Below are 22,842 nucleotides of genomic sequence, written 5' to 3' on the forward strand. Positions count from 1 at the left end.
ACAAATATAAATTTGTGTGGGTTTGTCACTTCAGCACTTGCATTTCTTTGCGTCGACTTGCATGACACAAGGACAACGCAGGCGCTTAATAACTGGGCTATAGTTTGTATACAGGGTCCCGAGACCCAACCGCAGATTTTCTGCCCTGTGCACTTAGAGAGCAAATTTCCAAATTATGTACCTATAAATACTGCATACAGCTTCATCCTTTGTGTATAGTGCATGGCCATAGGGGCAGGTGTAACAAACGGATATATGACGTTACAACGCATGCTTTTACAACGCATGCTTTTACAACGCAGTTTTTACAACGCATACTTTTTCAACGCATAATGCTTTTAGGCGCTGGATAGTGAATAGTTTAATTTACTATTCCAACTCCAGTCCCCGTGGATAGTAGGGAAGGTTATTGGATAGTAAATTAACCTATTCCCTATCCTAGAGCGCCCCCCAGAGCAATGCGTTGTAATAGTTTGCGTTGTAAAAGTTGCGTTGTAATGGTATGTCGTTGTAAAAGTTTCGTTGTAATGGCTGTATACCGTAACACACTGCCCATGACATGGCTTGTGACTCTGCCCTGTATGAAGTGTATATAGTCCTTGAGCTTTTCCCCTTGTTGCCGCCATTCATGCTGAGCAACTTGGCTTCATTCATACTGGATATGGCAGCATTATATTATATGTTACATCAGCTGTATAAAGTTTTATGAAGTATAAGGATATTTAAAAAAACACAGTTGATTACACAGTTGAAATTAACATGTTCATATTTGTAAGTTCCTTATTGAAGCACCATTTACAAATAAATTAACTGAAATGCAGCAAGCATGGCCTACAGCCAAGAGGTGTAAAGCATGTTTGAATTATGCGAGTGGCACACAGTTAAAGAGTCCCGCCTCCAGAGATCTCAGGCCAAGTGAAGTGCATATTTGTTTTGTGTTTTTTTTATAGCGTGAACCTGGCCCAAGGGCATAGGCGTCTAACAACAAATCGAAACTATGTTGCACATTAAAAAAAAAATAGGGGGCGTGGCTTCGAGGGCGATGAGCTAGGACGTGTCTCCTGAGAGCTGCGGTGCCCCGCTGCCACCTTAAGTGATTTTTAGCGGAGTTTGGGGGCTGAGCGGAGACCCCGAGAACGGTGGGGGCCCCCGGAAAGTGGGGGCGTCTGCGGAGTGCGGAGAGCAGCGGCTTACCTTGCCTGGGGAGCTGGTGGTGCCTGGCGGAGGCCCTGGAAGTTGCTGTGCCCGCTATTTTGCCAGTCTGAGCGGCGGTGGACCCCGCCTCCTGGACCCGACCGTGGGCTGCCCACGGATCCCGGTTGGTGACCAGACAAGCAGAGGAGGGCGCCGGAGGGCGACATCGCTGGTGGGAGCGCTGGGGAAGTCTGGTGGCGCTGGGCGCCTGGACGGAGGTTACGGGACCCGGTGTGGCCTCTAGAAGCCTTGGCGGCCCCTGAGCCTCGGAGCTGGTCGGGGGGAGCGGGCCTGGTGCTGCGGCCCCCGGAGATCGCTGGAGGGCTCCTGCAGGGCTCCCGGAGGCCTCTGGCTGAAACGCTGGTGACCTGTCTGAAGGGGCGGGGGCAGTGAGGAGAGGTGGGCTGTCCCGCGCTCCGGAGCCCCGGCGGGTGGCTGCGCCCGCCATTTTGCGCCCCTTCCTGGAGCGGAGGCGCCTGAGGCGGTCAGACTGCACCCTGTCCTGTCCAGAATCGAGGCGAGGCGAGAGTGCGAAGGAGGCTGGGCTTGCTGGGAGATCCGTAGGCTGGCACTGAGGTGAGTGGCGAGGGGCGGTGGACTGCTGCAGACCCCCCGGGAGAGAGGCGCGGTGCGGATCCGGGCCCTGGATGGTGGAGGTGGGGCCTGCCCTGCTCCCAGCTGCGGTGGGTTGGAGGACGACTGCAATATCGGCCACGGTGCTACACTTGGTGGTCTGGGGACCTTCTGTGCTGCCGCTCCCTGGGGCTTTGCTTCCTGTCCCCCTGCGCATCTGGGCCTTCGTTGGATGGAGAGTACGTGAGGAGCCGGTGTGGGAGTGCTGAGGCCTTGGGAGACAGAGACAGCTACGGAGTCAGGTGCGCAGTGAGTTGCGGGAGGAAGCAGGCTGCTGTGGGCTCCCTATGGGGGGGGCGTGATCATTGAGGCAGTGTTGTACATAGCGTTTTGACTGGTGGTTTGGGGCCACGGCCCGCACGTGCTGCTGCCCCCTGGCTCCCTGCCCCCTGCCCCTCTGCCCCCCTACACAGCAGCCTGGCTAACGCCCTGAGTGCCCGGGCTCTCTTTAGTGACCGTGCTCCGACTATGGGCCCCCGGAGCGCTCCTCAGGCGCCGATCCGAGGTGGGCCGGAGAACTCTTGACCCTGTTGCTTGTGTTGCTGCCACCTGGGGGTGTTCGATGGGGCCTAATAGGTTGGGGGGTCTGTACAACGCTGTTGCTTGCCACATTGGATCTACATTCTCAGAGCATCGCTGGAGAGGCGAGGGGCTCCGGGGAGGCACGAACTGGGGCAGAGCCCCCCCCCTATCCTCTGCTTCTTTGGACGTATTGTGCCACATCCAGACCGTACCGCGCGGAGTGCACTGACGGACCTCAGCTGGACACGCTGCTGGACCTTGACTGCGTCCCTGGCAATGACGCGCTCTAAGGGGGGTAGAGCGGACTCAGCGGCGACCTCCAAGACCACCTCTGTGGTGGCCAGGTGGGGCAAAGCAGGAGAGGCGGTCCCGACTGAGAGTTCCTCCCAGATCGTCGAGGATTCCCCGCCGGTGACCCAGGCCTTTATGTCCTCCTTCATGGCTGAGCTCAAGTCAGAGATAGGTTCCCTACGTTCGGAGGTGCACTCCTGTGTTAAAGAGCTGCGCAAGGAGGTCACTGAAGTGGGTGATAGGGTTGATGGACTCGAGAAAATTGTCGACGAGCGCACGGGGGACCAGGAGCAGCTTTGGCAGAGGGTAGCGGCGCTGGAGGAACAGAACATCGAGCTAAAGGTCAAGCAGGAAGACCTTGAAAATAGAAGTCGCCGGAACAACTTGCGCATTCGGGGCTTTCCAATTGAAGCAGAGGGGAAAGACATCATGACCTTTGTGGCGCAGCTCCTCCACGAGGTCTGGGGGGATGAAGAGGCCTCTCCCCCAACTCTGGACCCTGCCCACCGGGTCTCTGGCCCCGCGGGACGAATGGGCCTGCTCCCGGACATCCTGACAAGACTGCACTACTTCACTGAGAAGGAGGCCATTCTAAAAGCGGCGAGAGACAGGCCTGACCTCACCTACGACGGCCACAAGATCCAAATCTTCCAGGACCTGGCCCCCAACACCCTGCGCAGAAGAAGGGCTTTTCGGACGGTGACGGAGAGGCTGCGAGCCCCTAACATTTCCTACCAGTGGGGCCACCCCTTCGCCCTCATCTTCCAATGGGAGGGCAAGCGAAGGGTCACCCGGTCCTACCGGGAGGCGGCACAGCTGCTTAAAATGTCGGAGTCGCCGGCAGGAAGCCCTTCCCGACCGAGACACCAAGAAAGGATCCCGGCTCGCCCAGACTGGACCACGATTTCACGCCGACGCCGTTCCCCTCCGGTGGACGAGAGATCCTCCTAGCAGGCTAAGCAGGACATCATAGCGCATATTCGTTCCCTTGAGGGTGACCGCGAAGGGACGGGGTCGCATCCGTCAACCCCGTGACTTAGCGCCCACTGAGGGGTGCTGTCTTCACGACTTCTCGCTGCTGCCGTCACCTGTGCCTCCCGCTTCTGACGGCGATCAGTGGTGCTTACGCCCCGCTCGGAGGAGACACTTTCCCTGACCACTGGCTGAGCTGTTCGTTCTTGAACCATCTTGACATATGGCATGCCCCACTGCTGCAGGACGCGACTCTGACGCCCTTGCTGGGCGTCTGCTCTGTGCCCCCTACGGCTCGCCGTCCCTCCCCGCGCATGTAGTCGCAATGTTGTGCGTGGCAGACGAAGGCTCCCCGCTCTCGTCGCTCGTGCGGGGAGTCCAGAGAAGCAAAGTGGACTAAATTGGTCACCCTGCATGAACCACTCCGGGCGGCTATGTACTGAACGACGCCACGTTATCATGCTTGTGTAACTGCGTAGCACCCCGACTCCTAATCGGGCGGCGGGGGCACTGGGGATGCCGTCTCCTGTATTTCTTGAGGGCCCCCCATACTGCTCCATAGGGAGTGACATTCCTGAGTGCGTCCAAATCCTTGGGTAGAGGATGCCCGGTGACTGGGGCAGTTCAACGCGGCCCTGTTGGCCTTTTTTGTCCTTGGTAGCTATGAGGCCTGTTTGGCCGCTTATTGACTCTCTTTCCCCTTTTCTCTCTTCCTATCTTTCCTTCCTGCCTATCTTCCTTCAGACCTTTCCTCTATCCCTTCCTCCTGATTCAGTGTGTGGCGGGGTGGAGATGGGGTGGCTACTGTCCCCTGGGTGGGATGGGCGGGGAGGGGGTACTTCTGTGCATTTCTCCTCGCATTGGTGGGAGTGGGGAGCATGGGCGGATCCTGATTGCTATACGCTATGGCTGCGACCATCCCTAGGACCCTGAAGGTCTTGACACTCAACGTCAAGGGCTTGAATTCCCCTAATAAGCGTAAGCAGGTTTGGCGTTATCTCCTCCAACAAAAGCCTGACATTATATTCCTCCAGGAAACTCACTTACTGCAGGGAGACACAAACCGCATGGCGCACCCCAAGTACCCTATCCAGTTCTGGGCAGCTGCGGACACTAAAACTGCGGGGGTAGCCATAGTGTGCAGAGCTGGCTTCAGGCGGGGAGACACAAGGCCCTATAAGAGTGGGGATGGGCGCTTTCTCAAAGTTACAGTACACATGGGGCGGCGCCGACTTACCCTATGTAACGTATACGCACCCAATCAGTTGCAGGACCGATATCTCCAGACACTTCTGCGGGATCAGATCTCATGTGGTGACCCGAACATGATATTGGGAGGGGACTTCAATTTAGTCTGGGACCCGGACATGGATCGTAGCGATACCGTTTTCAATGATACTGGGGCGATGTCCTCTACGCTGCGCAAGCAGATTGCGGATTTAGGGTTAATAGATGTGTGGCGTTACCACTGCCCGGACCTGAGAGATTACTCATTCTATTCGCATGCCCACAGGTCCTATTTCACATAGATTTCCTCTTTATATCGCTGGAGCTGCTGCGAGATACGTTGGGAGCCTCCATCTCGGACATATCACTGTCGGATCATGCTCATGTTAAGATGCTCCTCCAGGACCCGGCTGCGCGCCCCGCTCGTGAGGCTAGTTGGTTTTTGCCGCCGAGCGTCCTTCGGGATGCTGAGGACGTGGACAGCGTCCGGGAGGCCATAGACTCTTATTTTGCTTCTAATGACACCCCGGAGATGTCCTTCCCGGTGATATGGGACGCCTTCAAAGCCACGATCCGGGGGACACATCACCTCTCTGGCAATTGCTTGGAGGCGTGCAGCCTGCAAATTGGAAGCTGATCTGGCAGGGGACATCAAGAAGGCCGAGGTGCAAGATCGGGTACGTTCGTCTCTGGAAACTAGGAGGAGATTAGCCAATCTTAGGGGACAGCTTCGGCTTTTACGCACTAATAAAGCGGAATGCGCTTTGTTGGCATTGAAACAAAAGTACTTTGAGGGAGGCGACAAGGTAGGACGATTGCTGTCGGGGAGGTTGCGGGCGCGTGCAGCTAAGGCCCACATAGCTAGTGTTCAGCTGCCGGATGGGTCGAGAGCTGTTTCAGAGAAGGCTAAGCAGGCCGCATTTGTGAACTACTACGCCACCTTGTACGGGAGGGAGCCTGCCTCGGCGGATGCGATCGCGGCGGTCCTGGATGACTACGAGGGGGCGACACTGCCCTCGGGGAGTGCGGCGGAACTGGAAGGACCCATTACTGAAGAAGAGGTAGAGGCGGCAATTAAAGATCTCCCTCTAGGGAAAACGCCAGGCCCGGATGGCCTACCCCTATATTTCTATCGCACATTCCAGGCCCAGCTTCGACCCTATCTCCTAAGGCTGTTCAACTCTTTTACTGACGACAAGGGGCCATCCCCTGACATGGGCATGGCGGAGATAGCATTGATACCGAAACCCGGGAAAGACCCCACGATGTGTGCTTCTTACCGCCCTATTGCCTTACTGAATACGGATCTTAAAATATATACTAAACTCCTTGCCAAATGTTTAGATCCGCATATGCCGGGGCTTGTGGATCCTGATCAGGCCGGATTTATTCGAGACCGACAGGGAGCAGACAACGTACGTAAGCTCGCAAACCTCGTGGGGAAGGTGCACCACTGGAAAATCCCGGCTTGCCTTCTATCCCTGGACGCAGAGAAGGCGTTTGACCGGGCGGTGCTCCACAAATTTGGGTTGGGCCCGAAGATGATCACAAGGGTTATGGCCCCATGCATAGGACCCCAGGCCAGAATCCGGGTCAACGGCGGCTTAACACCTCCGCTGGCGATACACAGGGGCACTAGGCAGGGGTGCCCCCTCTCGCCCTATTGTTTGCCCTCGCAGTGGAACCCCTCACGGAGATGATACGGCGCGAGCCGGACATCCACGGAATAGCCCATGGTGGTCGGGACAACAAGGTGGCGGCGTTCGTGGACGATTTGATTCTTACCCTTACGCGCCCGCGGGAATCTCTACCGGCCGTCCATAGGGTGCTTTGCCTCTATGAGAGTGCCTCCAGCCTCAAGATCAACCATGATAAGTCATGGGCTCTCAATCTTACCATCCTAGCGGAGGAGATTCCCTCTTTGAAGGGGGCCGTGCCCTATCAGTGGGCTGAGCGCCATATTCGATACTTGGGCCTCACCTTGACCTCCTCCCTGGATGCCTGGTCGTCTGTGAACTGGCGGGACTGCCGAAAAGAGGTCTTGGAGGATCTACGGCGGTGGAAGCCACTGATGTTGTCATGGTTAGGCCGGCTTAACGCTGTTAAAATGTCGATCCTCCCCAAAATTCTATACGTGTTCCAATGCCTCCCCACTCCAATCCCGCTCCACTGCATAAGGAGTCTTCAACGCGAGCTCACGTCTTTTGTGTGGGGCGGTAAGCGATCACGCTTCTCACAAAAGATCCTTATGGCTCCACGGGACAGGGGAGGTCTAGCCTGTCCCAATCTAGTGCACTATTATTGGGCTTCACATCTCTGTTTTGTGATAGAGTGGGGGGTGCGAGAGAGTGAAAAAGGATGGTTGCATATGGACAGGGCGGTAACGGGACGCTCCACCTGCGATCTACCGTGGCTCCATCGGACAGCCCGCTCTAAGAGTGCGTACATGGCGGTGCCCACGAAAACGGTGCTGGACATTTGGGACGCCATTGCCGTGTCCAAAGGGCTCACTACGTTTCCATCCACACATACTCCCATAGCAGCGAACCTGCACCAAAAATGGTGGTGTGTCTAAATAAATATTTTGTCGATAAAACCATGGTAAAACTCCTTAAACTGCAGATGTAAATAGTATCAATATTTAGTTTTAATTTAGACACTCTGTATTGATACAGCAGCTCTCCTTTGAATCTCACCGATCCATGAAGTAAGATAGAAGTGTTTTGTGAGTAGCTCACAGTGATATGGGCCCCACTGATGAGTAAATGCATGATTTGGTGATTCAGGGAAAGGTGATATGATTTTAGAAATTATTTCCGGAATAGCACTGCATCAGTAATTAGCTTGGTAGCAGAGCATTGGTTGCTATAGAATTAGCTAGGATTATGTATAACGTAATAGATAAGGGTTTTGATGTACAGAATAATGACTAACATCTGTTGAGTTCATATTACATTATATGTAGTCTTGAAAAGGCTTCCGAGGATTGCGTGAAGCTAGTCACTCTGTCTGCAGGCAGAGGAAGTGTGGCAAGTGAAGTCACACATCGCATAGTCTGTTTCAAAAAGTAGTATCGTCGTATACTGCAGTGTTATCGTCGTATATCACAAGTGGTGTCGTCGCACATGACAAGTTTAGGGACTTTACATGTGAAAGGATAAATGCATAGCAAGGACAGACTATAAAATCTTAGCCTTCAAGTACAGGGATCATTGTGTATCCTGATTTAAAACGTACTGCTGGGAGAGTAATAGAGCTTAACCCGAGCTTGAGAGAAGGGTAAAGTAGAGGAAGTGGTGCTACTTTATTAGCAAATGTAAAATTCTGTGGTAGTCCCAATTCTTCCGTTTCAGTACAGTTATGTTTATTCACCAACGTTGTTGAAAGCTCGGGGCTTTCTTTTGCAGATTTTTTCACACGGCGCTTCCTGCCGTGGAAGTATGCACCGCGATTTTAACTGGACTAACAGGTCTGCTGACCTGGATATTTATCTGTAGCTTTTGGGCAGCACGGAGTTATGAACAATTTGATAGCGGGGATGCGACATGGGGCCTCAGTGGAGGGCTGTCAAATAGCTGGAAATTGGCAGTAAACAACGTTGGTGAATAAACATGACCGTACTGAAATGGAAGAATTGGGACTTCCACACCCGGCATGCCACTTACTGGAAAGTGACTGCCATATGGGTATAAAAGGTGTTAATCCATTCCATGTTTACCTAACATGCCGCCCTATGATTAAGGTGCTTGGAGCAGCGAAACGCATCAGGGAAATGGACTTATTGGGCTGTGTGACGCCGCTTTGCTGAATAAAAGGTTTGGAAGGACCCCTCTCTATGGAGTGCTACTTCAAAGCTTGGGGCTTTCTTTTGCAGATATATATATATATATATATTCACTGAAAAAACCATAGGTTATAGACCATATATAGTTAGGAATTAGCATTTAAAAAACCTTATTTTACTCACACAAAACCATTGAAATTCCATATATAGTTAGTTGTACTAACTATATATCGCGCACCCGCAATCCACTGCTGATGATGTCACATATTACATCATTCATGACATGGTCAGTGACATCACTGATGACATCACTGATGACATCTCAAATGACATCACTGATGACATCACTGATGACAACATCCAGTGACTGTATGTTTCTGTAAAGTAAAAATATGTCTTATATATTGAAGAATGAGTGGATGTATAAGTGTCTGGATGATGTATTTAGTAGGTGCATGACTGACTGTATAAGTGAGTGATTAAATGTGTCTCACTGAGTGCATGGGTTAGTGACTAAACTGTTTTAAATTGTGCACCATTGTGTCTGTTGTTTTGTAATCTGATGCATGTGTTGATCATTAGCTATATGACTAACTATATGGGTTATTGATTAGTTGGCCAAGTATTTGTATGGGAGACTGAGTGTGTGTGTGGGTGGCTGTGAGGTGTATGACTCTGTGCATAGATGTGTGAGCAGTTGATTCACTAGATGTATGGGTTCAAAAGTGCATGTGGAAACAGCTGTATGGGCGGTTTACTGTGTGCATGAGTGTATTGGTGAGTGAATGGATATCTCAGTGCTACATGTCAAAGTAAGTACATATGTAAAACACAGTACATGTGGTAGTTGACATATATAAATAACTGTGCATAAGAGCCAGTGAATGTGTGAGTGGCTGTATGGATTATTGTGAACTTGTATCAGGGATTGTATAACAGAGTAAATATGTGTTATTATATGTTTCAATAAGTAAGGTGTGTTTAACTATATAGTTTTCGGAAATGGAGGTGTGATTGATTCTTTGCAAGACTGATTAGGTGTGTGAGTAACTCCATGGATGAGTGACAGTCTGTGAGTGTCTGTTTACACTGAGTGTATCTACGTTTTTATTCTGAAGAGGTTCATCGTATCATCACATGAATGATGTAATGTGAAATGAGATGTCATCAGTGATGTCATCAGTGATGTCATTTGAGATGTCAATGTCATCAGTGATGTCATCAGTGATGTCACTGACCATGTCATGAATGATGTAATATGTGACATCATCAGCAGTGGATTGCGGGTGCGCGATATATAGTTAGTACAACTAACTATATATGGAATTTCAATGGTTTTGTGTGAGTAAAATAAGGTTTTTTAAATGCTAATTCCTAACTATATATGGTCTATAACCTATGGTTTTTTCAGTGAATTTTCAAGGTTTTGTAAATGCTAATTCCTAACTATATATGGTCTATAACCTATGGTTTTTTCAGTGAATTTCATAGGTTTTTTAATAGCAAATCTTTATAAAAATAATACATTTTAAATCTAATTTTATATTTTATAATTTTTTTATTTTTTTTAAATATTATTTTTAGTGCGCTCCCGGGGCGCGGACAGGTGAACGCACGGGTAAGCGCAATCTTGCGGCGCGCCCCGGGGCGCGTACTAATGCGCGTCCCGGAAGCGCTATTGCCGAGAACGAAAACAACATCGTGACGTATCGCGTAGCCGCCACGCCTTGCGTCATAAGACACGTATCGCGTAGCCGCGAGATGCGTCTTATGACGCACCGCGTAAGCGCACCCGGAAGCGCATACGATCGCGCAACGTAAGCGCCCCGATGCGCTTACGATACACGCCCGGGACGCGCCCCGGGGCGCGTAGCGTAAGCGCGTCAAACCATGTGACTTTAAAATAACACTTTTCATTGGTTCAGAACTTTTTTTTTTCCAAATTGTGTGAAACCCACCCATTTCTCTCACTATTGCTTTGTACTTGGAGAGAGCAAGAGCTGTTGTGTCTACTCTATCTCCTACTTTTCTGATCTCCAGCAATGGCTGCAAGAGAGTCATCCAGCAGTGATTCAGAGGGATTTTTAGATGAGGACCCTCCTCAGCAAAAGAAAAAAACCCATTTCATCTGGAAATTTTACGAAATCCCAGAAGGACAGAAAAAAGTCAACGCTCCCAAAGTAACATGCAAAATATGTGGGAGTAGTTTATCCAGAGGCAATCCTCTGAAAAAATATAGTTTTGGGAATGCTAATTTGATCCGGCATGTGAAAAGAAGACACCCTAACAACTTTGCCAGGGAGAGTGTCAGAGAGCTGGCACGGAATGTACCCACAGATGGCGGCAGCACCTCCACTGGTGGAGCAACACCTTCGGGACCACCCCGTGGAAGAATGGTTCCTAACATTCAGCCGGTGTTTGCGGGCATCAAATTTTTGTGCAAAGAGTGTGACGAACTGCTCTGCTATGGGGAGCAGAGTGTTGAACTGATTGCCCTAAAGAAACAGCAACACCGCTGCTCTTCCAGTCCCTAAATTTTCAATTTTTTTTGCTCCTGTTGAGCAGTTTTGGAATCCTTGTTTTTGTTTTTCCCTTGAAAAAAATCCAAAAAAAATATAAAATTGTTTTAAAAAGTCTAAAAAAATATAAAACAACAAAAACAAAAAAAAATATATAAAACAACAAAATCAAAAAAAAAGTTCTTTTCAGAACTACCTCCAATTTTTAAAAAGAAGCTTTATTTTTTTAAAAGTCTGTCATTTTTAATCTCCATGGTACGCTCCCCCGTACGCTCCCCGGTGCGCGTATCGGGCGCTCACCCCCGCGAAAATCGAATTTTTAAAAAAAAAATTTTTTCACCCGCGGGAGCCTTTTATGGCCCCCACATGAAACCTAGGGGGTCAGGGGGTGTGTACCCTGCCCCCTCTTGCTCATTTCCCCCTTTGATTTTTGCCACCTCTTGTGTCTCAATCCTACCGAGACACAAGATGGCGGCCGCTGCGGACTGTTTCGAATGTTTACAGACACCCGAGAACCAATCAGCTTGCCGTGCGCGTACCGGGGAGCGCTCCAGGCGCGGCTCTAGATATATATCTTTTTTTGAACGTTAATTTCTCAAAATCCACTGTAGCACATATATTGAGACCTACAAAAGGCACATCGGGCTACCAGTCCCTACAATTTTGCCAAGTTTCGTGCAAATCCATTCAGCCGTTCGGGCTAAAAGTGAGGCCAACCGCCCTATGGAAAACTCAATGTTAAAAACACGTTTTGGGACCCCCCTTTTTTCTCGGCCCCCCCTGGACGAACACCCCCCAAATTTTCAGGGGCTGCTCAGAAACAAAATGTTCCATTTTCCAGAAAATTTCATCCAATTCCGTCCACAAACGCCAAAGTTATTAGACATAGAATTTTCAAAAATCCCATAGGGAAAAAATCCTAACTATATATACCTACTGGCGACCGCCAGTAGGTAATATATATATATATATATATATATATATATATATATATATATATATATATAAATAAATAAAACGCATTTAAAGTACAACAACACTTGAAAGCCAGAACTTATTTATTGCATCTTTAATCTACATATACTACCTTCCTTTATGCATCTATATGTCTTCCATGTACTTATGGATCTATATCTTTGTTACTTTTGGATCTATATATTTATTACTTTTACTTATTTATTACTTTTCTTCTAATTCAGCATATCCAATGCACTACCCTATAATTCACCACTTATCCTTTGTGGGTTCCGGAGAACCGTGCTACTCACCGAAAAAGCATTTCAACACCTCATCAGGAGTAGCAGGCGCTATATAAATGCAAACCTTTTTACCTCTTCTACTCCTTCGCTATCCTTCTCAATCCAAATAACTGACAAACATATCCACCACTCAAATTACTTTCATATTTCACTATAGTAATTCACCACTAACACTGTATGGGTTTCAGAGTAGCTCGTTACTCGCCGAAAAAACACTTCAACCCCCCATCAGGGGTAGCAAGTGCTATATAAATGCAAACCATTTTTCCCCTTCTCCTTCCCTCCACTATGCTTCTCAATCCAAACAATCTGACTAACATATCCACCACTGAAATTAGTTTCATATTTTCACCATACTAATTCAACACTAATCCTTTATGGGTTCCGAAGTAGTGCGCTACTCACCAAAAAAGCGCTTCAACACCCCATCAGGAGTAGCAAGCGCTATATAAATGCAAACCTTTTTCCCTTCTCTATCCCTTCACTATCCTTCTCAATCCAAATAACTGACTAACATATCCACCACTCAAAATACTTTCATATTTTCACTATACTAATCCATTATTAATCCTTTCTGGGTACCAAAGTAGGTGCTACTAGGCAAAAAGCGCTTCAACACCCCATCAAGGGTATCAAGCGCTATATAAATGCAAACCTTTTTAGGGCTCGCCTGCTGATGCGCGTGCGCATAGCTGGTGAGCTCTATTGTGGCTTAATTAGAGTTTAACCACTGGCGATTTGATGCAGTGCACGTGAGCGCGTGCACAATGCCACCAGCCTTCCTCCCACAAGCTTGCCCCAGGCCGTGTCTGCATTTGTCCTCCCCTAATTATTCACGCGCTTCTGTAGTGCCTCGCTTTCCCCATATGCTTGAAGCCAATCTGCTTCCCCACACCCCTGGTGTTTATGGCTTTTCTCGCTTGTCTATTTGATTAAGCACTCTGTGATAGTGGATACGTTTTCCAGCTGTCTCCTTTGTGTGCTTTTCTTCATCCTGTGCTTCCGGTTGCTCTATGGAACTATGCATGTTTGCTAATTTTTAAGTGAGTTCTTCTTGTTTTTGCGTTTCAAACTTTATGCCTCAAAGACTCGCTTTAACTAGTGTTACCGTACTTTTATTTGAATATAACACACTTTTATCATTTCAGGGGCTTTCTGTAACTTTACATGGCTGTGAGCATTTGCAGGCGTATTTTCACTCAGCATCCTACTTTGCCTAATACTTTCTAACTAGTAAGCTTTCTTTCTGCTTGCATTTCAAGCATGGTGGCAAGTTGCATACTTGTATCTTGAAACAATGAGTGTGGGATGCAACCGATGCACCCACCACACAGCTACACCGAGGCACCCACCACACAGCTCCACAGATGCACCCACCACACAGCTCCACAGATGCACCCACCACCCAGCTCCACAGATGCACCCACCACCCAGCTCCACCGATGCACCCACCACACAGCTCCACTGATGCACCTACCACCCAGCTCCACCGATGCACCCACCACACAGCTCCACCGATGCACCCACCACCCAGCTCCACTGATGCAACCACCACACAGCTTCACCGACACAGCTCCACCGATGCACCCACCACACAGCTCCACTGATGCACCCACCACAGAGCTCCACCGATGCACCCACCACAGAGCTCCACCTATGCCCCCACCATAGAGCTCCACCGATGCACCCACCACAGAGCTCCACAAATGGCCCCACCACACAGCTCCACCGAGACACCCACCACACAGCTCCACGAGGCACCTACCACACAGCTCCACCGATGCACCCACCACACAGCTGCACCGAGGCACCCACCACACAGCTCCACCGATGCACCCACCACACAGCTCCACTGATGCACCCACCACAGAGCTCCACCAATGCACCCACCACAGAGCTCCACCGATGCAGCCACCACACAGCTCCACCGACACAGCTCCACCGATGCACCCACCACACAGCTCCACCGATGCACCCACCACCCAGCTCCACTGATGCAACCACCACACAGCTCCACCGACACAGCTCCACCGATGCACCCACCACACAGCTCCACCGATGCACCCACCACCCAGCTCCACTGATGCAACCACCACACAGCTCCACCGACACAGCTCCACCGATGCACCCACCACACAGCTCCACCGATGCACCCACCACACAGCTCCACCGAGGCACCCACCATACAGCTCCACAGAGGCACCCACCACACAGCTCCACCGATGCACCCACCTCACAGCTCCACCGATGCAGCCACCACACAGCTCCACAGATGCACCCACCACACAGCTCCACCGATGCACCCACCACACAGCTCCACCGATGCAGCCACCACACAGCACCACCGACACAGCTCCACCGATGCACCCACCACCCAGCTCCACCGATGCACCCACCATGCAGCTCCACCAACACAGCTCCACCAATGCACCCACCACACAGCTCCACCGATGCACCCACCACACAGCTCCACCGAGGCACCCACCATACAGCTCCACCAAGGCACCCACCACACAGCTCCACCAATTCACCCACCACACAGCTCCACAGATGCACCCACCACACAGCTCCACCATAGCACCCACCACACAGCTCCACCGAAGCACCCACCATACAGCTCCACCGATGCACCCACCAAGCAGCTTCGCCGATGCACCCACCACACAGCTCCGCCGATGCACCCACCACACAGCTCCACCGATGCTCCAACTAAGCTCCACCAATGCACCCACCACACAGCTCCAACAATGCACCCACTAAGCTCCACCGATGCACCCACCACACAGGTCCACCGATGCTCCAACTAAGCTCCACCAATTCACCCACCACACAGCTCCACCAATGCACCCACTAAGCTCCACCAATGCACCCACCACACAGCTCCACCAATGCACCCACTTAGCTCCACCGAAGCACCCACCACACAGCTCCACCGATGCACCCACCACACAGCTCCGCCGATGCACCCACCACACAGCTCCACCGATGCACCCACCACACAGCTCCACCGATGCTCCAACTAAGCTCCACTAATGCACCCACCACACAGCTCCACCAATGCACCCACTAAGCTCCACCAATGCACACACCACTCAGCGCAACCACAGCATCACTCAGCGCAACAACAGCATCACTCAGCACCACCACAGCATCACTCAGCGCAACCACAGCATCACTCAGCACCACCACAGCATCACTCAGCGCAACCACAGCATCACTTAGCGCAACCACAGCACCACTCAGCACCACCACAGCATCACTCAGCGCTACCCCAGCATCATTCAGCGCCACCCCAGCATCACTCAGCGCAACCACAGCATCGCTCAGCGCAACCACAGCATCACTCAGCGTAACCACAGCATCACTCAGCGCAACCACAGCATCACTCAGCACCACCCCAGCATCACTCAGCACCACCCCAGCATCACTTAGTGCCACCCCAGCATCACTCAGCACCACCACAGCATCACTCAGCGCAACCACAGCATCACTCAGCTCAACCACAGCATCACTCAGCGTAACAACAGCATCACTCAGCGCAAACACAGCATCACTGAGCACCACCACAGCACCACTCAACGCCACTCCAGCATCACTCAGCACCACCACAGCATCACTCAGCGCAACCACAGCATCACTCAGCGCAACCACAGCATCACTCAGCGCAACCACAGCATCACTCAGTGCAACAACAGCAACACTCAGCACCACCCCAGCATCACTCAGCACCACCCCAGCATCACTCAGCGCCACCCCAGCATCACTCAGCACCACCACAGCACCACTCAGCACCACTCAGCACCACCACAGCACCACTCAGCACCACCACAGCACCACTCAGCGCAACCACAGCATCACTCAGCACCACCCCAGCATCACTCAGCACCACCCCAGCATCACTCAGCACCACCCCAGCATCACTCAGCGCCACCCCAGCATCACTCAGCGCCACCCCAGCATCACTCAGCACCACTCAGCACCACCACAGCACCACTCAGCACCACCACAGCACCACGCAGCACCACCACAGCATCACCCAGCGTAACCACAGCATCACTCAGCGCAACCACTGCATCACTGGTTCAAATATGTTCTTTCAATGTTTCAAGCTGTTTTCAAGCTTTCACGCTTTATTACAAATCACAAAAAGATGTTAATATTTCACTTCTGTTCTTGGATTTTCGTCACAATAAAAAACACTGAACATAATCTTCACAAAAGTTATTTACAAAAGTTTAAGCTATTGCCATTACAAATTAAATAAATTATTTAAGTATTAATTATTTAAAATAATTATAAGCCATTGTTATTTGTAATATCAATACATCTAAGTCACGTAAATACAAAACATGTTTCATTACAAATGCATTACATTTGCGAAAGTTATAACTTTTGGCATTGTAAATGACAAAGTTAATAATTTAGCTATTTTAAAAAATAACACATAAATAAAAAAAATTCATTTATAAGACCAATAGCTCAAACTTTTCTAATGCGAGCCCTATTGCATTTCCAATGCTTGTTCCCTTCTCTAGCCCTCCTCTATATTTCTCAATCCAAATAACTGACTAGCATATTCTCCACTCAAATTACTTTCATATTTTCACTATGCTAATTCACCACTAATCCTTTATGAGTTCCGGAGTAGCATGCTACTTGCTGAAAAAGCGCTTCGATGTCGCGCAGGGGTAGTAAGCGCTATATAAATGCAATTAAAATACAATACAATTTTTTTATATAGATGTGATATGTGTAGGACGTGATGTCATGTAGAAGAAAAACTAAGTAAATGAAAATAGAAATGCAAACTGTATGGGGAATTTTCCTAAATCTACCGGGTATGCAAAATGGGTCACTTTTTTGTATGTAAATTACAAGGAGATGCATATATTGTTTATGCAGTTGGTATATTAATATGGACCACAATGAGATGTGCAGGAATGATCAAAATATGCTATTTATGCACAAGCATAATCTTACAATCATAGTTTACACTTTGCAAAGCCTATCCTCCCATACCTTTGGAAATGGGCATCATAATGGATTAATTAACTAGAACACGAAAAACACGTGTTCCATTATTATAAATTGCCAGCTGTATCATCTACAAAGCCATCACAACTGGCATACTCACTTCTCTGGCTCAAAAGCTCATCATCTCCAGTGGCTCTCAGAAAGAGCTGAAGAGACAACTCTTCCAAGAATACTACATCATAACACAGTAAATAGTCCACACCCGACCCCAGCACCCTCTGTCCAGAGTCACTCTGATTCTTTCTCTGCATTTGATCCAGTACAGGGTTTCCTCGTCTTTCGACTGGGTTTGCGCTATACAAATACCACATATATATATGCCTTTTCTTAATGCATGATGTCTTTCTCTGTTTCTGTCTTCAGAATCATTCCTCTAGGTTGTTAGGGTTGTTAGACTTCAAGCACAGTTGCCTGTCTTTTCCTAGATTTATTGATGTTTGGTTCAACAGCTTCAAAATAATTGATGAGTTAACTTTGACTAAAATCTATTATGTAATGTTCCTGTATTATGTGAGCAATGTTTTGCACTGTTCAGTAATAACAACTGTCTACTTTTGCACCTTTGTATTTCTGCATGTCTAGAAGTGATATTGTTTTGAAATAACTGTAACAAAAATAACCCTGTTGAATTGCACACATACTTAAGTTGTATTAACATGTTACATTTTCTCTTTTATTTCGGAAGCCACATTATTGTATTGTTGAATATGCAACGCCATTGGCATCCTTGCGTGAGATGTCAAACCTATCCAGTGCAGCGTTTAGCAGCGAAGATCGCGTCCAACAAGCAAAGCTCTTCTATCGGACTTTAGAAAACATTTTGGAAACATGTCTGGAACCTGAACACAGAAATTTGTGTAGACTGGTTGTTTATGACGGTAAATACTTCCTTCCATTTCACAAAATAACGTGTTTAGTTTTTTTGAGAAAACTCTTTGCTTGCCCCTCCTTCATGTAGAACGATGGAAAATTGCAGTTGAGCATTTTTTGCCAGGCTATTCTATTTTTTGTTATCGTCCACTTGGACAAAACTTAAGGTGTCACCAATTTTTTTTTTTTTTCAGAACAAATTTTTATTAGTTTTATAGCAGTTGATAGAATACAAAAGAAACACTGCTTCCAAAGTGGCAGAAAGACAGTGAGCATATAAGAGCAACAGTGGTCAAGAAATTCAATCAACATTATCCAACACCCCCCTCCCCGCATTCCCACCCGGTTCCCACCCCCCACCCTGCACGGTGTTCACATTGTCCAGAAACAGGAGCCTAAGTATCATGGTAGCAACATGTGGTCAGTTCACTTGGGGGTAGTACAGACGTGGTCTATACCAGTGGCTTGTGGCGCCGGGGGGTCCAGCAACAGGCCCCTATAATCAGCCCATTTCTTCCAAATTCTATAATGTTTCCTGGGGCAGCCCCTGGCCTCAAAGATCGGGCGTTCCAATCCCATGCTGAAGTCCATGCCCCGCTTCCACACCCCCACCAACGGAGCCTTGGGGGCCTTCCAGGCTTGGGCTATATCCCGTTTGGCTATCGTAAGTCCCAGAAGGAGCAAGTGCCGTTTATACAGATTGCCCCCCACTTGTTCCATAACGTGAAGAAGGCCCAGCTGCGGCGTGCGAGGGAGTTCCCATGCCAACACTTCCTCCAGACATTCCCACACACCGGTCCAAAATCTCTGCAGCCGTATACATCCCCATACTGTATGCAAGAAGGAGCCTACCGCACTGCCACACCTCAAACAATCTGGGGAGGCTATCAGCCCCGCCTTCCACAATCGTTCCCTCGTGTAATACGCCCTGTGAAGGTACTTAAATTGGATAAAGCGCAGGCGCACTGTTATCGCTGCTCCCCTGGGGGCCTCCAGGGCTTCTCTCCAGTCCTCCTCCTCCAAGTCTCCCAGATCACTCTCCCAGACCGCCCGCAACTTATCAAGAGAGGGGGAACAGTGTGTAACTAATGTTTGATATATGGTTGAGATTTTCTTCGATTCCAATTCCCCCATAAAGACTTTTGCTTCTAGGGGACTAAACTCCGGCAAGGATGACATGCCCGCTATTGCGGGGGCCAGGGCGTGTCGGAGCTGTAAGTACCTGAAGAATTGGGACCGGGGCATATTGTATTCATCCTGCAACATCTGAAACGATTTGAGGACTGTGCCCTTCAGGACGTGGCCCAGTGCCGAAATGCCTATAGCATCCCAGCCCCCGAAGCCCCGGAGTGCAGCCAATCCAGGCAGCCTCCCATTATGCCATAATGGAGTCTCGCCCGTGAGCTTGTTCCACCATCCCATGCGGCGGAGCGCATCGCGCCACACTTTGAAGATTACTTGGGTGACCCTCGGGAGTCTCTTCCGGATAGTCGCCGAGTATAAAATAGTATGGAGCGTGTGTGGGTCCATCATATACCTCTCTAGGGCATAGGTCGGGTCACTGCGATCCCCGTACCACCATTCGTTAAGGACAAGTAGGTGCGATGCCTGATAGTAGGACTGGACATCAGATGTGGCCAGCCCTCCACAGTACGTCGACAGGAAGCAGGTGCGGAGCGCCACTATTATTGCTCCTCCGGCCCATAGGAACCGACCCAAAGCTGAGTTCACCTGTCGAAACCACTGCTGCGGAACTGGGTACGGGTGATTCTGCAATTGGTATAGAATTCGGGGTAGGGCCACCATCTTAAAAATGTCTGAACGGCCATAGACATTCAGGGGCATCCTGGACCACATCAGCATATCCGAGCGGATCCTGTCCCAAACAGGCACTATGTTACGGGACCACGACACTCCCTGCACATCAGTCAGAAAGACACCAAGGTACTTAAGGCCTCCCGCTGCTTCCTGAAGGACCGAGGCCCAGGGACCCAAAGTCCCCCTGTCGCCTAGGACCCACAATTTCGACTTCTGTGTATTAAGCCGAAGGCCCGACACCTCACCGAAAATGCGCATTATTTCAAGGACCCTCGGCCCCGATTTATTGAGGTCCGTGAGAAAGAATAGGACGTCGTCCGCATAGAGTGCGATTCTGTCAGACGGGCCCCCTACCCACTCCACACCGCGCAATTGAGAATCTATCCTCACCCAGGCCGCAAGCGGCTCCATTGCCAGGGCAAACAGGTAGGGCGAGAGAGGGCATCCCTGCTGGGTGCCACGACCGATGATGAATGAGCTGGAGGTGGCTCCCGCTATTCTGACCGCTGCCGTCAGGTCCGTATACAACAAATGGATGTATGACAGAAAACGTGGGCCCAAATTGAGCCGAAGGAGGAGGGCTCGGAGGTATGGCCAACTCAAGGAGTCGAAGGCCCGGTCCATGTCCGCCAGCAGGAGGGCCGCGGGGATGCCCGCCGCTCGTGCCGCCTCCACCACTAGGTGAGCGCGTCGTATATTGTGTCTTGTTGCCCTGTGAGGCATGAAACCTGCCTGGTCGGCATGGATCAGGTCCGTGATGTAAGGGAGAAGACGGTTCACCAATGCCTTTGCCAGTATTTTTGCTTCAAAGTTCAGCAAAGATATCGGACGATAAGATTCCGGGCTGTCTTGGGGCCTTCCCGGTTTGCAGAAGACTACAATCTCGGCGTGTCGCCAGTCCGCTGGTAGTCTGCCACGCTCCCGAGCCGCCTCCAGTGCCTTCTTATAGCGCATCCCCAATTGGAGATGGAACATCTTCATAAATTCGCAGGGGAACCCATTGGGCCCAGGGGCCTTGCCCGTGTTCAGTCCGCCCAGAGCTTCTCCCAGCTCCTCTGCTGACAGTGGGAGGTCTAGTCGGGCTCGTGCCTCATCCGAGAGCGCCCGGGGTGGAAGGTCTGCGAGAAATCTGTCAATCTCCTCCGCTGGGAGGGATTCCCGGGGGGCATACTGAGTCTCATAGTATTGGGCAAACATCTGGGCCAGGACCTCAGGGGCCGAAATAGGGCCGCCCGCGGCATCTCGGAGACCCGGCAGGAGCTGGGCTTGATAAGTGTTTTGACATAACCTATATAGCATTGTGCTAGATTTGTCCCCCCATTGGTAGATTCTGCTCTGCGTAGCGAGCCAAGCCTGTCGGGCTTCGTCTAACAATAACGAGGTGTACGACCGCTGAAGGTGCAGTAGCTGGTCCACGGCAACTCCATTCTCCCCCGTCAGGCATCTTACCTCCTGGCTCCGCACCTGGTCAGCCGCCTCCTCTACTTCTAGCCTGCGGGCCCTACGATTCGCGGCGCACCACGCAATGTCCACGCCCCGAAGGACAGGCTTGAGGGCCTCACACATGGTCATGGCATCTATACTCGGGTCCTCATTCTCTGACCAGTAATGCGATATAGCCTCCCTCATGTACGATTGATAGTCGTCTCGCTGTAAGTGCCACACAGAAAGGCGCCAGCGAAACGGTTGTCGCCTCACACCAAGGCTCAACGTCAGTGCGATCGGGGAGTGATCCGACAGGCCCCTCGGAAGTATGGAGGTGGAGTTAACTCTGCCTATCCAGGGTTGCGGGACGAACAGGTAGTCCAGGCGTGAAAAGGATTTGTGGACCGCAGAGACAAATGTATATTCACGATCGCAAGCATGTTGATGGCGCCAAGTGTCAATCCATCCCATCCCCCGCGCCACCCTACTCAACCTCGTGGTGGCATCCGACAATTGACCGCCCCCAGGCCTACAGCGGTCGAGTCTCCCATCCATCACATCGTTCCAATCACCACCCACTACTGTCAGCACATGCGGGACATCCGTCCATACCTCGAACAGTCGTTCAATCAGGGCGTCTTGGAGTGGGGGTGGAGCATACACACTACCGAAAACCACTGGCTCACTCCCCAGTCTCCCCTTAATGAAGACATATCGACCATGCACATCCAGCCATTGTGTATCATGTGTGTATGAGACCCTACGGTGTATAAGAATTGCAACTCCCCTGGACCCTCTTGCAAACCCAGCATGGAACACCTGATCATACCCGTATCTGCGTAGACTAAGAACCTTGGTGCCCAAGAGGTGCGTCTCCTGAAGGAGCAATACATCCGCTCTTTCAGTCTTCCCCAGACGTAGAACTGCACTTCGTTTAATTTTGTCGAGCATCCCTCGCACATTCCAGCTCAATATTCGCATCGAGGCTAGCGGGGGGCTCGTCCCCGGTTCTTCAGCCGCCATCAATCTTCCAGATTCCGAAATCATCAGGCCACTGAGGCCACACATACATACTCAATTGCCTCCAGGTTCCCGTGTACACCGTGCTAAAGCCCTCCCCAACTTCCCTCCCCACCATCCCCGGAACCCCCAAACCCCCGCCCCCTCCCCTGCTAACCTTCCCCAGCCACAAACTATACCAACAACCTCCCCTCCAACCCCCCACCCCATACCTCAGCAACATTGAAGTACCTGTCGCGGTGCAGGCAATCTCAGCCCTCCAACGGGAGGCCCA

The 22,842-nt window shown here is 50.4% G+C and overlaps 1 protein-coding gene across 1 annotated transcript in view; it reads left to right on the plus strand.

Annotated features, from left to right (window-relative positions):
• STING1 (stimulator of interferon response cGAMP interactor 1) overlaps positions 1-22,842 on the plus strand; it is a 409,277-nt gene that overhangs the window by 340,805 nt on the left and 45,630 nt on the right. Inside the window, exon 6 of the mRNA XM_078653333.1 lies at positions 18,121-18,313. Within this exon, the coding sequence (XP_078509459.1) occupies positions 18,121-18,313 (193 nt within the window). The remainder of the gene's footprint in view (positions 1-18,120; positions 18,314-22,842) is intronic.

This window comes from Lissotriton helveticus, chromosome 7, assembly GCF_964261635.1.
Source record: "Lissotriton helveticus chromosome 7, aLisHel1.1, whole genome shotgun sequence".
NCBI classification, from domain to species: domain Eukaryota; kingdom Metazoa; phylum Chordata; class Amphibia; order Caudata; family Salamandridae; genus Lissotriton; species Lissotriton helveticus.